This window comes from Leptopilina boulardi, unplaced genomic scaffold (assembly GCF_019393585.1).
Source record: "Leptopilina boulardi isolate dan_hultmark-lab unplaced genomic scaffold, ZJU_Lbou_2.1 LbouV2_362, whole genome shotgun sequence".
In the NCBI taxonomy this organism is placed as follows: domain Eukaryota; kingdom Metazoa; phylum Arthropoda; class Insecta; order Hymenoptera; family Figitidae; genus Leptopilina; species Leptopilina boulardi.
In genome coordinates this window covers 1,007,789-1,023,900 of record NW_026137932.1, presented here as the reverse complement: position 1 = coordinate 1,023,900, position 16,112 = coordinate 1,007,789, and the positions used below count along the sequence as shown (strand labels likewise).

General features: G+C 24.3%; 2 protein-coding genes across 2 annotated transcripts; both read left to right on the top strand.

Annotated features, from left to right (window-relative positions):
- The first annotated feature begins 3,060 nt into the window (after window positions 1-3,060).
- LOC127286716 (uncharacterized) lies at window positions 3,061-8,811 on the top strand. The gene is made up of 2 exons (XM_051313259.1): window positions 3,061-4,596; window positions 8,375-8,811. The coding sequence occupies exon 1, from the start codon at window positions 3,151-3,153 to the stop codon at window positions 4,573-4,575; it is 1,425 nt and encodes a 474-aa protein (XP_051169216.1). The 5' UTR covers window positions 3,061-3,150; the 3' UTR covers window positions 4,576-4,596; window positions 8,375-8,811.
- Window positions 8,812-8,826: 15 nt separating this feature from the next.
- On the top strand, window positions 8,827-15,586 carry LOC127286721 (chymotrypsin-C-like). The gene is made up of 6 exons (XM_051313266.1): window positions 8,827-8,922; window positions 9,318-9,380; window positions 9,526-9,710; window positions 11,758-12,016; window positions 14,234-14,499; window positions 15,059-15,586. The coding sequence occupies exons 2-6, from the start codon at window positions 9,323-9,325 to the stop codon at window positions 15,407-15,409; spliced, it is 1,119 nt and encodes a 372-aa protein (XP_051169223.1). The 5' UTR covers window positions 8,827-8,922; window positions 9,318-9,322; the 3' UTR covers window positions 15,410-15,586.
- The last annotated feature ends 526 nt before the right edge of the window (window positions 15,587-16,112 follow it).

Below are 16,112 nucleotides of genomic sequence, written 5' to 3'. Positions count from 1 at the left end.
CATCTAAAATGTAAACTAGTGACATATAAAGTTGGTTCTACAATAGATTTTTTTTAGGATGAGACGATGCGCGCGCATCCATTGTCAGCTACAGGGTTGCGTCTGTAAGGCTGCAGTCCCATGGCAGCGTTTTGCGTTGCGTTTTGTCACTAGACCATGAGTGTAAAAGAGATGCAGATATATGTTTGCTATGTTTACACTCAGGGTCTAGTGACAAAACGCAACGCAAAACGCTGCCATGGGACTGCAGCCTAAGAGTTGCAGACATTTATCTCAAAATGAAAACCACGAAAGTTTATTAAGTCGAATTCACAAGTGTCGAATTGACAAATGTTCTAACCTCTATTTCCATGAATTGTATATTAAACGAAATGTTATTGTTTCGAATACTAATATGATCAACTTTCATGCGCAAAAAATTATATTTTGATCTAATTTATATTTTGTATAATTTTAAATTTCTCTAATTTTTATTTATTCTTATCTTTATTTAACCTAATTTTCATAAAGTCGAAATATGAAATGTTATAATGTTGATTTAACCTAAATATAATTTATAATAAAGGTAATTTGACATAATTATTATTTATGGTAATGATTTAATGTACGAATTAAAATGAAATCAATTTTTCAAATGTTTAAATTATATTCAAAGCGAAATATTATTTTTTGGAATTATATTTTCACATAATTTCTATTTACACTAATGGATTAATGACAAAATTAAAAAATGTTAAATTTGTAATAGACTATATTCTTAAAGTTGACGAATTTCTATTTCATAAAAATTATTATTTGCCTAATTGTCATTTAATATAATGTGTTTCTTTACGAAATACAAAGTTCTTTAATTTTTATTCATCCGATTTATAAGATAACCTAAATGTTATTTTTCATATTTCTTATTCGTTATAAATAAGATGTGTTCTAATTATTATTTATCATAATTTCTTTATTTTCGAATTTAATTCTAACCTAAATATTAAAATCATTAATTGTAAATTAATTAAATCAAATTTCGTCGAATATGCATTTCAACTAATCTTCATAGCATCAAATTATTATTTAAAATAAATTTTACTTAATCGAATTTCAATAACTTATAATGTACATTACATTTAATTTTTATTTAATTGAATTATCGCGCCACATAATTGTCACGTGTCCGAATCGTTTGTCGTCGAATTATAAAAACCCGAAAATTTGTAGCTGAATGAGTTTCCTATCTATGACATTTACTTTTTCTATTAGTATAGCCGATAATGTAGATTTAGATGACGCTTTTGTCATTTTCTAATCTCTAGTTTTATTGAGCGTCAGTTTTAAATATTTCACACTTTATATGTATATTAATTTAATTACTATATGACGCTTTATAAATGTTATAAAATCATCGTTATTATAAATCTACATTATCGGCTATACTAATAGAAAAAGTAAATGTCATAGATAGGAAACTCATTCAGCTACAAATTTTCGGGTTTTTATAATTCGACGACAAACGATTCGGACACGTGACAATTATGTGGCGCGATAATTCAATTAAATAAAAATTAAATGTAATGTACATTATAAGTTATTGAAATTCGATTAAGTAAAATTTATTTTAAATAATAATTTGATGCTATGAAGATTAGTTGAAATGCATATTCGACGAAATTTGATTTAATTAATTTACAATTAATGATTTTAATATTTAGGTTAGAATTAAATTCGAAAATAAAGAAATTATGATAAATAATAATTAGAACACATCTTATTTATAACGAATAAGAAATATGAAAAATAACATTTAGGTTATCTTATAAATCGGATGAATAAAAATTAAAGAACTTTGTATTTCGTAAAGAAACACATTATATTAAATGACAATTAGGCAAATAATAATTTTTATGAAATAGAAATTCGTCAACTTTAAGAATATAGTCTATTACAAATTTAACATTTTTTAATTTTGTCATTAATCCATTAGTGTAAATAGAAATTATGTGAAAATATAATTCCAAAAAATAATATTTCGCTTTGAATATAATTTAAACATTTGAAAAATTGATTTCATTTTAATTCGTACATTAAATCATTACCATAAATAATAATTATGTCAAATTACCTTTATTATAAATTATATTTAGGTTAAATCAACATTATAACATTTCATATTTCGACTTTATGAAAATTAGGTTAAATAAAGATAAGAATAAATAAAAATTAGAGAAATTTAAAATTATACAAAATATAAATTAGATCAAAATATAATTTTTTGCGCATGAAAGTTGATCATATTAGTATTCGAAACAATAACATTTCGTTTAATATACAATTCATGGAAATAGAGGTTAGAACATTTGTCAATTCGACACTTGTGAATTTGACTTAATAAACTTTCGTGGTTTTCATTTTGAGATAAATGTCTGCAACTCCGTCTGTAAATTACTTTTTTTCTACCTGTAATTTACCACGTAATTTACCTGAATAGTTTTCTACCTGAGGTAAATTATCTCATATCACGTGATGCTTTTTGTTTTTTTAACTGTGTCAACCTAACCTCAATTATTCTGTGATTTTCATTCCTTTTATGGCCAATGCAGAATAGAAACGTAACCGGAATCGTAACCGTAAACGCAACCGGAATAATGAGTTAGAGAAGGACAAACAATAAGTCTATCCTTCTCTAACTCATTCCTCCGATTGCGTTTGCGATTACAATTCCGATTACGTTTTTATTCTCTGCTTAGGCCTTCAGCGATTTTACTTCTATGTTTTCGTATTTTTTGAGAATAAATAATGAATAAAGGTGGAAAACTATATAATTGATATAAAAAATTGAATTAATTTGATAATTTTTAATTAATTGTGCTAAAATTAATTTTAATACAATTATTTTTAATTAGAAAGTCTTATAATTAATTATAAAATAATTCGTGATATTTTTTTTTACTGTTCTTTATATAATATTGATTATATTTAGAGGTTTAAATAAGCGCGGTTTTAACTACCAATCACAAGTTTATTTCTGCGCAAGCGCATTTGCGTTTAGTGACCGTCATTTTTGTAGAAGCAGCTTTTGCGTACGTGAATATAGACAGTTGCAATTTGTAAACGTTTTTTTTGTATTAAACACGTTAAACACAATAAATAAAAAGTAAAAAAATGGCATCAATACCATTTATTCCTAACGGTAATTCTCTTAGAGATACTTTGGATAATTCATGTTTCAATATGGGAAATTTATATTTTCCCAATATGTGTCACGTTTGTCGTTGTTTTGGTGAAAATGTTTCTAACCTAAAAACATGTGGTGCTTGCGGTATGATTTCATATTGTTCAAAAGAACATCAAATAAAAGATTGGTCAATGCACAAAGAATTTTGCAATGTTTTGTGTATAATTAAAAAAAAATGGAAAATTAATGACAATTTATATGAATCATTAAAAAATATTGCCGCAAATAATTCTTATTACAATTTAAATAATATTGAAGATAAATTACAATATTATCATTCACTTGAATATTTATCAAAAAAATTAAAAGAAGATGCAGTTTTTTTATTAAAAAGAAAATTAAATAAACTTGAATTAGAAATAATATCATATCCAAGAGTTTGTGCAATTTGTTATGAAACAAAATCTTCTTTACTTATAAATTGCAAAAAATGTCCTCAATTTAATTTATGCAAGGAACACATTAATGATTATTCAAATCATGAAAGTGAATGTTTAAAAATAATTTCTTGTTTTAATGCTGTTAAACAAGAAGATATTTCTCAAATATCATTATTATTGGATAATATAGTAAGAAATATGTTTACAACAACTTATTTGCCTAAGGAAAAAAAATTATCATCTTCAATTCAACAATTTATTGAAACACGTTTAACAATTCATTTGTCTAAATTAAAAATTAATGAAGCAAAATTCACCAATGAAATGCGATTAATTTATTTTTCACATTCAGCCGAACGTTATTCAAGATCGCTTACATTATTGTTTGCCATTGAAAAATTGTCACTTAATAATTTAAATTCAATGACAATACATATTGTTGGAGCGTCATTGTTAGAAGAAGTGGATGATGATTGGGAAATGATTTTCAATTTTTTGCCAAAATTACAAAAATTGACATTGATATTAATTGGTTTAGAATTATTGTCACTTGAAGAGAAAAAAAAAATTAAATCAATTTCTAATACATGCAAAAATAGAAAAAAGAAATTAATCATTGTAACAAAAAATATGGTTTACGATCAATATTGTAGAGATGAAAATTATTTGAAACCAAATATAATTGCGTGTTTTAATCCTGGTTTACACGCCTATTCAACATGGTTAAAATCTATTGATTATTTTAATAAAGAACCATGTCCTTTATTGATAACGGCATTTAATAAAATTGAAGGAATGTTTGATAAAGATATGATTGATTCTAAATATCCATTGGCAAAATGTATTTACAATGATTTTAATCCATTTACAAGTTTACTCTATTTTAGAGAGAGCATTTTTTTGCCTATTTCAACTACAAATCAATTTATGTTTCTTTATCAATCACTTGATGGTGGAAAAAAATGCAATTGATTTTAATATCGTCTTTAAATTGTAAATATATATTTATTAAAATTTTTAGATAAAAAGCCAATATTGAGGAGCAAATTTTCAAAAGCTGATAAATCCATTAAAAAAAAAAAACTTAAATTTAATATTCTAAGGACCTCACAAATTTTCCTTTCACTGTTAAATTTAAGAAAAAAAATTTATTAACGAATTTTCAATTTAAAAACTTTTGGACATAATCAAGATACAGGCCTCGGATTATATGACTTTTTCCGAATTTTTTTTTTTCCAAAAATACGACTTTTTTTGACTTTTTTTTAATAAAATGCGACTATTTCGACATTTTTTTTACATTTTTAAAAAAAATTTTTTAATAAAATTCATTTTTTTTTTTAGTATACAATGCAGATCTTCTTCAGATCTTTTTTATTTCAATTATTTAACAAACTTTTAATTAAAATTCTTCACTAAATTATTTATTTTTAATAATTTTAATAAAATTCTTACCAAATTCAATTATCAATTCAAATTTTTATAAAATTTAATGATTATTTATAAATACAAAAAAAAAAAAAAAAACAAAAAGTAATTAGCAAATAAAATTATCAAAAAATTTTAATTTCAAATCACTTGAAATTTAATTATTCAAAAATTCATTTATCTGAGAGCAAATTTTTAATTAAAAACTTTTGAAATTCAATTATTTCTAAAAATTTCAAATCAAAATCAATTAAAAATTAAATTATTTTCAAAATTTTCATTTCGAAATCAATTAAAATTTAATTATTTCTACAATTTTCCATCTAAAATTCAATTATTTTCGAAATTTTTTTATTTAAAATTAACTTAAATTCAATTATTTTAAAAAAATTTCAATTCAAAATCAATTAAAATTCAATTATTTTCAAAATTTTCAATTCCAAATTAATTTTAATTCAATTATTTTCAAAAATTTCAATTGAATTTCATTTATTTTGAAAATTTTCAATTAAAATACAATTATTTTCAAAATTTTCTATTTAAAATTAACTAAAATACAATTATTTTCAAAATTTTCTACTTAAAATTAACTAAAATTCAATTCTTTTCAAAATTTTCTATCTAAAATCAACTAAAATTCAATTATGTAAAAGCATTTTTCAATTAAAAACTTTTGGAATTCAATTTTTTTAATGTGATTTCTAATAAATTCTTCATCAATAAAAATCATTAGAAATTTTTTTTATTATAATTATTGTCTAAAATTTAAGACAATTTTTTAAAATTCAATTATTTTCAAAAAATTTCAACTTAAACTCTTTCAAAATTATTATTAGAAAAATATTTTTATTTAAAAATCTGTAAAATTTGATTAAGAATTGCCTGAAATTTTTTTTTACCATCAAAACTAAAAATTCTGACAAAATTTTAAATTTGAATAAATTGCTTAAATCAGACTTGAAAGAATTAACTTAAATTCAATTATTTTAAAAACTTTCAATTCAAAATCAATTAAAATTCAATTATTTTCAAAATTTTCAATTCCAAATTAATTTAAATTCAATTATTTTAAAAAATTTCAATTGAATTTCATTTATTTTGAAAATTTTCAATTAAAATTCAATTATTTTCAAAATCTTCAATTTAAAAGCTTCTAAAATTTAATTATTTCTACAATTTTTCATCTAAAATTCAATTATTTTCAAAATTTTTAATTCCAAATTAATTTAAATTTAATTATTTTCCAAATTTACAGTTCTGAATTAATTAAAATTTAATTATTTTCAAAAATTTTCAATTTTGAATTAATTAAAGTTCAATTACCTATATTCAAAAATTTCAATTAAATTTCATTTATTTTGAAAATTTTCAATTAAAATTAAATTATTTTCAAAATTTTGTACTTAAAATAAACTAAAATTCAATTATTTTCAAAATTTTCAATCGAAAATCAACTAAAATTTAATTGTTTTCCAAAGTTTCAATTGAAATTCAATTATTTTTCAAATTTTCAAAATAAATCTTAAAAATTGAATTATTTTGCAAATTTTTAATGGTAATAAATTGAAATTGAAATTCAATTTTTCGAAAATTTAACTATGTGAAATCATTTTTTTCCCAAAACATAAATTATTTTCATTTCTGTAAAATTTAATTTATTCTTTGAAAATTAACAAAATCTTTTGAAATTCAATTATTTCTAAAAATTTTTGATGATTTTTCTTATATAGAATTATTCTCATTGTAGAATTAATAAAATGAATTTAATAGGTATCTAATAACATTTATTAACCAATTAAACTTTTTTTTTAATTGAAAAAAACGACTTTTCCTTTGCCTTAAAGTCGATCCGAGGCCGGAAGATGACTTATAATTTTTGTTTTTTATTAAAAAAATATTATCAAAACTTGTAAATCACTAAATTATGATAAAATTTAATTAAAAACAGAATGTCTTGAATATAAAAATATTATTATAGAAATAAACTATTACATATTTTTTATTTTATATTTTAAAAGTAATTAGTGGTTATGTGAGAAAAGTCATTTGTTTCATTTTCTCGAAATTAGGAAAATATGGATAAGAAAACTTGCTCCTTATATATTAATTGAAATTAGTAATTAATAATTAAAAGGAGAAAAATATATTTCTCCTAAAGCTATAAATAACTATGTATTTGTTTATCCAGTGGGCAACTACTTTAAAATTGTTTAATTTTATTTATTTTCTATTTAAATTTGCCAAGTTTTTTTTTCAAAAATGAAATTTTCATTCGATTTATTTTAATAAAATGCGATTTTTTCAAAAAAAAAAATGTTTTTAACATTTTTTACACTTTTAAATAAAATACGACTTTTTTTTAGTATACAATATGCAGCTTTTCAAAAATTTAATTACTTAACAAATTTTTATCTAAAATTCTTCGCTAAATTAATTATTTTTAATTATTTAAATCAAAATTCTTCAAAATACTCAAATTTTCATTTAACATAATATAATAGGCATTTTAAAGAATTTTTATTGGGTAGAATTTTATTGCATACAATTTTCATTTTATTCTTTCAGATGAATTTTCATTTGTTCGAATTATTATTATTTGATTGAATTTCCATAAAACCAATTTTTCTGCAGAATTGTTACTTAACCGAAAAATCATTTAACAAAATTTCTAATTGATAGAATTTTCATTTGTCCGAAATTGCAAATGACCGAAGCAACAATCAATTTTGGCGCGAATTTTAAAATCAACCAATAAAAAATTATCCATAAAATTGAGATTGGTTGATTTTAAAATTCGCGCCAAAATTGATTGTTGCTTTGGTCATTTGCAATTTCGGACAAATGAAAATTCTATCAATTACAAATTCTGTTAAATGATTTTTCGGTTAAGTAAAAATTCAGTAGAAAAATCGGTTTTATGGAAATTATATCAAATAATAATTCTTTACAATGTCTATTATGTTAAATGAAAATTCGAGTAAATAAAAATTCTGACCAATAAAAATTCAAACAAATAAAAATTCTGTGAAGTGAATTTTCGATTATATAAAAAATTTTGTAATATAGAAAATCGTTTTGATGAAAATTCTTGCAAAATACTAATTTGAACAAATAAAAATTAGGCTCAAAAATAATTATGACAAATGAAATTCAATAAAATGAAAATTCAAACGATTTTTAGAACATAATCATGCATCTATTTAAATCAAGTTTGCCCACTGATGTGTTCTAATAAAAAAATTTGCTCAACGCAAATAATATTTATTTGCAATAAATTAATATATTTGAAAGTAAAATAAAATTTACTAGGTATTATAAAAAAAAAAAATTTTTTTTCTTTCAGCAAATTTGTAATTCAAAAATTGTCACAAGTGTTGTGATATTTGCATAAAGAGAGGAGCATTTAAAAAGCCTATATTCTTCAAAATAATTTTTTAAAAATTATTCTTTATTCTCTTGAGATGTTTTTTCGATATTATTAGTTGGAAAATGTTTAAACGTTTATTAATATATTGTCAATACTGTTTATTACTTTTAATTTGACAAAAATATAAACATGTAATATCAATAAAAATTTATATTTTTTTATAATACATCACGAGCCAACAACATTTTTATATATGTTTCACGATTTTTTAAAACTCCGTCAAACCGGAAGGAAAGCATTAATGTATTATTATAATGTGGGCCTTGAAAATTTTTATTTCTTCGACAAATATTTAACATTTTATCAAAGACATATTGATATGTGTATAGAAATAAAATTTAAACAAATATTAATGTTTTATGAATTTTACCACACATTTTAGATAAATATCAATTTCAACGGATATTTTAAGTCAGAATATTACATTACACGTGGCATTAATATTACACACATTATATTTACTGGTATACGAATTTTCTAATTTCAATATGTTTCTTGTAAAAATTAATTTCACTAGTTTGAGTAGTTTTATAAGTTATACTTATTATTATTATTATTAATAGTAAAAAAATGTAAAAAAATATTAATACAAGTGTTAGAAAACGTCATTATAATTATAATAATATATTTTATTACTATATAGTTAAAGAAGGAATTTGATTAAAGAATTTTATATTTCCTCACTGAAATAAGTCATTGTGTCTATATAAACTTCAAATATAAAATTTAAATTTTTCATCATATGATGAAATAAATTATTATTATGTTGATTACATTTTTTATATAAGTTGCGTATATCTATAAAAAAAATTCAAAAAATTATTTCAATTTTACTTAAATTAACTTCATTTTATTACAGTAAAAATGATATACACCTTATTGGGGGGCATTTTTCTATGCTTTATTTGTAATATTTCAGCAAGTAAGTATTTTTATTAGAATTTTAATAAATATTTTTCAGTTTTTATTACAATATTTTTTGTTTTATGAAATTTATTTTTTTTTTAATAGATTAATAATTGACATGATTAAAAAAAAAAAATGTAAATAAAAATTTATCGTTTCAGATAATTTTAAAGAATGTAAACCAGAAAAATGTGTACTTTTGGAAAAATGCAATAAAACAGTTGATATTATAAATAGAATTAAGAAAACTCAATACAGAGATCGAACTCTATTTGATAAATTAAAAAATTTGCAATGTGACTATAATCAAATTAAAAGAAAACCATATTTTTGTTGCGAGGATGAGGTATGTGTCTATAAATTTTTCTTAGACTCTATTTTTTTTTAAATTTAATATAAAGAAAATTTTTTTTCTTTAAATTTATTGCCCTCATAGCACCGAAACTTTCCTAAAGATTTCCTAAAGATTTATTTGAAATTTTTGGAATATTTCTTGAACATTTAAATAAAATTTTCGCCTAATTATAATTAAAATTATAATCGGGACATTTAAATCTTTATACAATTTTCACTAAACATTTGCAATTAAATATTCCGAACATTTCAAATAAATTTTTTGATAAGAAGTAAAATTCGATCAATGGAAGGCAGAGTGGGCCAGAAGGCGTTCAAAACTGACCAAAAGTTACTCGTTACTCGGGGGTTTTCGGAGTTGCTGATTACGAAGCTGTAGTCAGATTTTCAAAATTCAAAATGGCGGATCCAATATGGCGGACGACTTTTCTAAAAACCGATCCAAATGACCTGAAATTTGTTACTCGGGGGTTTTCGGGGTCGCTGATTACGAATCTGTAGTCAGATTTTCAAAATTCAAAATGGCGGATCCAATATGGCGAACTATGTCTTTAAAAATCGATTCAAATGGCCTGAAATTTGTTACTCGGGGTTTTCACAGTTGATGTTTATAAATCGAAAGTCATATTTAAATAATTGTAATAGGTAATGTATGCTGAGTTTCTGTTTCGCTTTAGTTGAAGCTCGTCAGTACTACGTAAACGATTTTGTTAGTAGTATACCGGAGCAAGGTATATTTACATTATTTACAGTAGAAATTATTTACAATATGAACTATTTACATCATTTACAGTAATAATTATTTAGATTATTTACATGAATAATTACAAGATTTGGGGTATCAAATAATTTATTTGTATCAAATAATAGTTACTTAATAACCTTTAAGCCAATATAATTTAAAATAACATATTAATTTATATTAAAAAACAATACGACTTCACCCCTAAAGGTTTGAAAAGACAGTATAATCTCATAATCACACTATGCAGTGTCCACTAGTAGCATGGAATATTTTGGAAATTTTTTAACTTTTACGACAAAAGTAGCAAAAAGTAGCACATCTATATCTTAAACTATACGTTTCAAAGAGTGCTTAGAGACCTTGACCGACTTTATAGGAAGCGGAAACTAGGGGAAAAGTCATTCGGAAATGAAACATGTCATTTACGACAGCAACAAAGAAAAGAAAATAATGTCTATAATCAAAACAACTGAATATGTAACTGTTTGATTTAACTGTTAATTTTAGCTCTATTGATGTTGTTTAGTAGAAAATTTATGTTTAGAACCTAAAAATCCAAATAAAAATAATTGAAACAGACATACCTATTTTGGTGTATAAAAGGTAAAACAAAAATTTTGAAAATTGAAGATGTAATCGAGTAGTGCTAATACAATAATGTATTATTTGACAAAATATTTTGGATATTCGTAGCAAATCTATCTCTGAAAATGATTACATAATTGTCATCTATCAATTTAAACCTTGACTTTTGGCCAGTTTTGAACGCCTTCTGGCCCACTGTGGAAGGTAAAGAAAACACATAAAACAGATTTATGTTATTTTGTCAAGTTGCGACGTTTCGATGGTTTAATTAATTTTTAACGATAATTTGAAAAATGGATTCTAACATTGACTAGTTGCAATGTAATATTATTTTAAATATTCAGCCTGAAGAAGATGGTAAACCAAACCATCGAAACGTCGCAACTTGACAAAATAACATAAATCTGTTTTATCTGTTTTAACCTTCCGTGGATCGAATTTTACTTCTTATCAAAATATACACTTGGAAGGGAATTTCTCATTCATATTTAAAATTTCAAATAAATCTTTAGGAAAGTTTCGGTGCTGTGGGGATGAATTCGATCAGTTGAGATTTTTGATCAATTTATTTTTTTATAAATACATTAAAAAGTTATTTTAGAGAAATTAAAATTATTCCAAGTAACAAAGTTCTTGATTTATTGTGATTTTATTGTATTGCTATAAGTTTAATAAAACTTGATGATGAATTTTTTTTTTCATATAATAGGAAAACAAAGAAACTGACAATGTGCCTCAAAATATTTCAAATCATCCAAATCTTAAATTATTTGGTAAAACGCAATTTGAATGTGGAAGTATTCGATACAATCCTCAAAGTTTAAATTCAAATTATAATGAAGCTAAAGAAGACGAAAGTCCTTGGACTGCATTAATTCAATTTAAAAACAGAACTGTGTGTTCTGGTACTTTAATTAATAATCGATATGTTTTAACTGCTGCTCATTGTATTAAACCTTTCTTGCTTTGTAAGTATAATTTTTAAACAAAATTTATATTTAAAATAATAGGAACTACAGTAGTTGCGGTAAATTTACATTTATTGTTGTTTAATAAATTAATTATTTTTATTTTTTGGAGAATTTTCAAAAATTACCGATTTAAAGATACCCAGATAGAACGGAAACTTGCAGCAAGCTTGCGGCAAGTTCACCGTGCAACCTTGTCTGAGATAGCGAAATGTTCCACCCAGGGCAAGCTTGCCGTGAAAGCTTTCTGTAAGCTTTCCAGGAAAGGTTGCTGCAATCTTGCAATGAAAGATTGCTGCAAGCATACTAAAAATGATTGCGGCAAGCTTGCCGTGAAAGATTGCTGTAAGCTTGCTATGTAAAGTTGCAGGAGAATTTCAACAAGCTTCTGGAATGGTTGCTGCAAGCTTGCTTCAATTTTTAAAAAATACATTTTAAATTAAAAAAAAATTTATTTGTTTTTTTTAAATTTGAAAATCCTTGTGACGTTTATTATTAATAATTATGTCCTGTTTATTTTTATTTGGAAACTTAAGGAGAAAATTTTTGAAACAAATTTGAGGGGACTGGGAATTGAACTTGGGTTCAACAGGCACTAACCAAAAACCCCTAACCGAGAACCTACTCGACCAACTATCAGAGAATAAAAAAATCTTGCTCTTAACCCTCGACTGTTTTTATGAGTTGAAAAATAGTTGAAAAACGAGGGTTAAGAGCAAGATTTTTTTATTCTCTGATAGTTGGTCGAGTAGGTTCTCGGTTAGGGTCTTTGGTTAGTGTCTGTCGAACCCGGGTTCAATTCCCAGTCCCCTCAAATTTGTTTCGAAAATTTTCTTCTTAAGTTTCCAAATAAAAATAAACAGGACATAATTAATAATAATAAACGTCACAAGGATTTTCAAATTTAAAAAAAACAAATAAATTTTTTTAAAATTTAAAATGTATTTTTTAAAAATTGCAGCAAGCTTGCAGCAACCTTTCCAGAAGCTTGTTGAAATTCCCCTGCAACTTTACGTAGCAAGCTTACAGCAATCTTTCACCGCAAGCTTGCCCCGGGTGGGACATTCCGCTAGCTCAGACAAGGTTGCACGGTGAACTTGCCGCAAGCTTGCTGCAAGTTTCCGTTCTATCTGGGTAGTATTTTAGAACAGCGGATATTTTAATGTTTAAATAATCTTTTCTGAACCCGGCGAACCAGACGGTAAATTTCAGTACTATGCAAATGTTTTTATACTCTTCCTATTTTACTTCCTGTCGTTTTATATGTGAATAAATCTTTAATTTCTTGGAGGCAAATGAAAGTACATAAACTTAGGATAACTGGTATTTTTTCCGATTTTGCCATTTCTGTCCGAATTAGGAGAATAATATATTTTTGAAATTAAATGTACTTCATATTATTAAAAGACATATGTTATATGTCAACAACCGTTTTCCATGTTTAAAATATGAGTAAAATTGATAAAGAAGAATAACATAATAATAACATAAGAATAACATTGTGTCGTGTGTTTGTTTTCCCTTCAGTTATCTGACGTCATACTCGAACTCGAGATATCTCGATGAACTGACAGCCTAATTGTCCCCACTCGACCATTTATCATAATTCTCGTCAACTACCGCACCCTGCTCTAGTGAAAATTTAGTAACTTTATAGTGAGTTTTAATTTTAACAAATAAAGTCACTAAATTTTCACTAGAGCAGGGTGCGGTAGTTGACGACAATTATGACAAATGGCGAGTGGGGACAATGGAAACCAACCAACTATTGTGCTTAAACTGTTTTTACAATAACTTTGTTTTTTCATCGACATGAACAAAAATCCATTGTCGAAATTATACGCGCTCATTTTTTTAACAGTAAATTTTATTCACGTAAATAACAATATCAATGATAAATATTTAATTTTTTTTTCCTCTTTTTGTTCTATTGTGATTGGCGATCTATTGACTTTTATCTACTTCGTCAGACATTTTGGTTTTTATTTCTCTTTATATCGTGTTAATTAAAAAAAGACGAAAAAGGAAAATGGTTGTCCGAAGTAGGTAAACACCAGATGGCGTATTGAAGTTTAGCCAATCCCAATTCCCATATAATCACAGTACCTGAATGTTCAGTTCCATAACTGATTGAAATCTCATTCTAAATATTTTTCATTTTTATCATAATTTGTATTATTATTATTATTATTATTATTGTTCTTAATATTATTTCAGACCTTAAAAACATTAAAATAATATTGGGAGACTACAATATTATGACAAATCCTGACTGTAAAACACAATGGTGGAATAAAAAAACTATCTGTAATGAAATTGAAGTTGTAGGAATCGATACAATACACGCTCATCCTAAATATTCCAAAAAAGACATAACCAATGATATTGCTTTAATAAGATTGGACAGATATATTGAATTTTCAGATACTATTGATCAAATTTGTCTTCCATTTGATAATGAAGTTTCTATAAATAATTATCCGGTAATTATAAATACGCCATTCACTTTGTTTATAAAAAAGAAATTATTAATTAATTGTTAATTGAAAAATCGTGACATTTCTATAATAATTTTATTAGTTCGTGGCGTAATGTAGTTGGTTTCCATTGTTCTCACTCGACATTTGTCATAATTTTCGTCAACTACCGCACCCTGCTCTAGTAAAAATTTAGTGACTTATAGTTTAAATTAAAAGTTAATATAAAGTCACTAAATTTTTACTAGAGCAGGGTGCGGTAGTTGACGAGAATTATAACAAATGGCGAGTGAGGACAGTGGAAACTATAACCAATGTATAAACGCCACGAACTAAAAAAATTATTATAGAACGAAGTTTTACGATACGACTCTTGGTCGTATATGCCTACCTTTTTTTGTCCTTTTCTAACTCACATGTTGTCATATGGCAACACGTGCGTTAGAAAAGGACAAAAAAGTGTAGGCATATCTGGCCACGAGTGGCCTAATGAAGTTGGCAACGATTGGGTACATAATTACTATTAATTAAATTTTTTTATAATTATAAATTTTTTTTTTTACAGTATGATCTTTATGGTCGTGGAATATCTATGCGCAACAGTGCTGAAACAAAAATTCCAATAAAAACTATGGTTCAAGTTATCGAAAATTCTGAATGTGAGTCATTGTATAAATTGTATAACTGGCCAAGAAAAATAGATGATACTATGGTTTGTGTAAAACACTTAAAAACACCACGAACTTGTATACCAGATGATGGTGGAGATCTTTCTGCTCATGATCAACATCTCAGCCAAAAATATCAATTTGGTATTGGTAGTTTTAATTGGAGTCGATGTACTTTAAATTTGCCATTTGTCTATACGAAAATTTTCCATTACTTAAAATGGATTTTGGATACAGTTAGAGCATAAGATTGGATAATGAAAAACAAATTTGTTTTAAACATTCTGCCACTCATTAATTCTTTTTTTAATGGATTTTTTAAATAATATACTTTATGGAATATAAATTCTATTTTTAGATGAATTTTCTTGTTTTATAAGGGAAATATATGAAAAATCAATAAATAAATAACTTTACTTTTAAAATGAATTTTTTTACTTAATTACAAAAAAATATTACAAGTTTCATTTATAATATTAACGACAGCTATTACAAATATTCCACTATTATTGTCAAAGAACTAATATAATTTTTTAATAAACTGTAAAAAAATGAAGTATTTTAAGTCGATCCAGTTTTAATTTACCACTTTATATCTAGAAATATACTTTTTTTTAAATCATTTTTTGAAAATTCTTGCTAGAATAACATTTCCAATTGCATTAAGCTGGATTTGCAATACTTTATTTTTTACAAGGTATATATATATAAATTTCTATATGATATTCTTATTATTATTTTTTTACAATGAATATTTATTGTATGTAAAGGACAGTTTTTCTAAAATTAACGAATTTAAAATAAAAAAATTCAATTTATAATATTTTATATTTATTAACTTATTTAATTACAATTCACCTAACAGAAGGATGTCATTGTCCCCACTCGCCATTTGTATCATAATTCTCGTCAACTGCCGCACCCTGCTCTAGTGAAAATTTAGTAACTTTA

Excerpts from the sequence above, each read along its gene's own strand:
- LOC127286716 (XM_051313259.1), top strand. The coding sequence starts at position 3,151 with ATGGCATCAATACCATTTATTCCTAACGGTAATTCTCTTAGAGATACT.
- LOC127286721 (XM_051313266.1), top strand. The coding sequence starts at position 9,323 with ATGATATACACCTTATTGGGGGGCATTTTTCTATGCTTTATTTGTAAT. Across the intron at positions 9,711-11,757 it reads ATTTTTGTTGCGAGGATGAG|GAAAACAAAGAAACTGACAA; the intron begins GTATGTGTCTAT and ends TTCATATAATAG. Across the intron at positions 12,017-14,233 it reads TATTAAACCTTTCTTGCTTT|ACCTTAAAAACATTAAAATA; the intron begins GTAAGTATAATT and ends ATATTATTTCAG.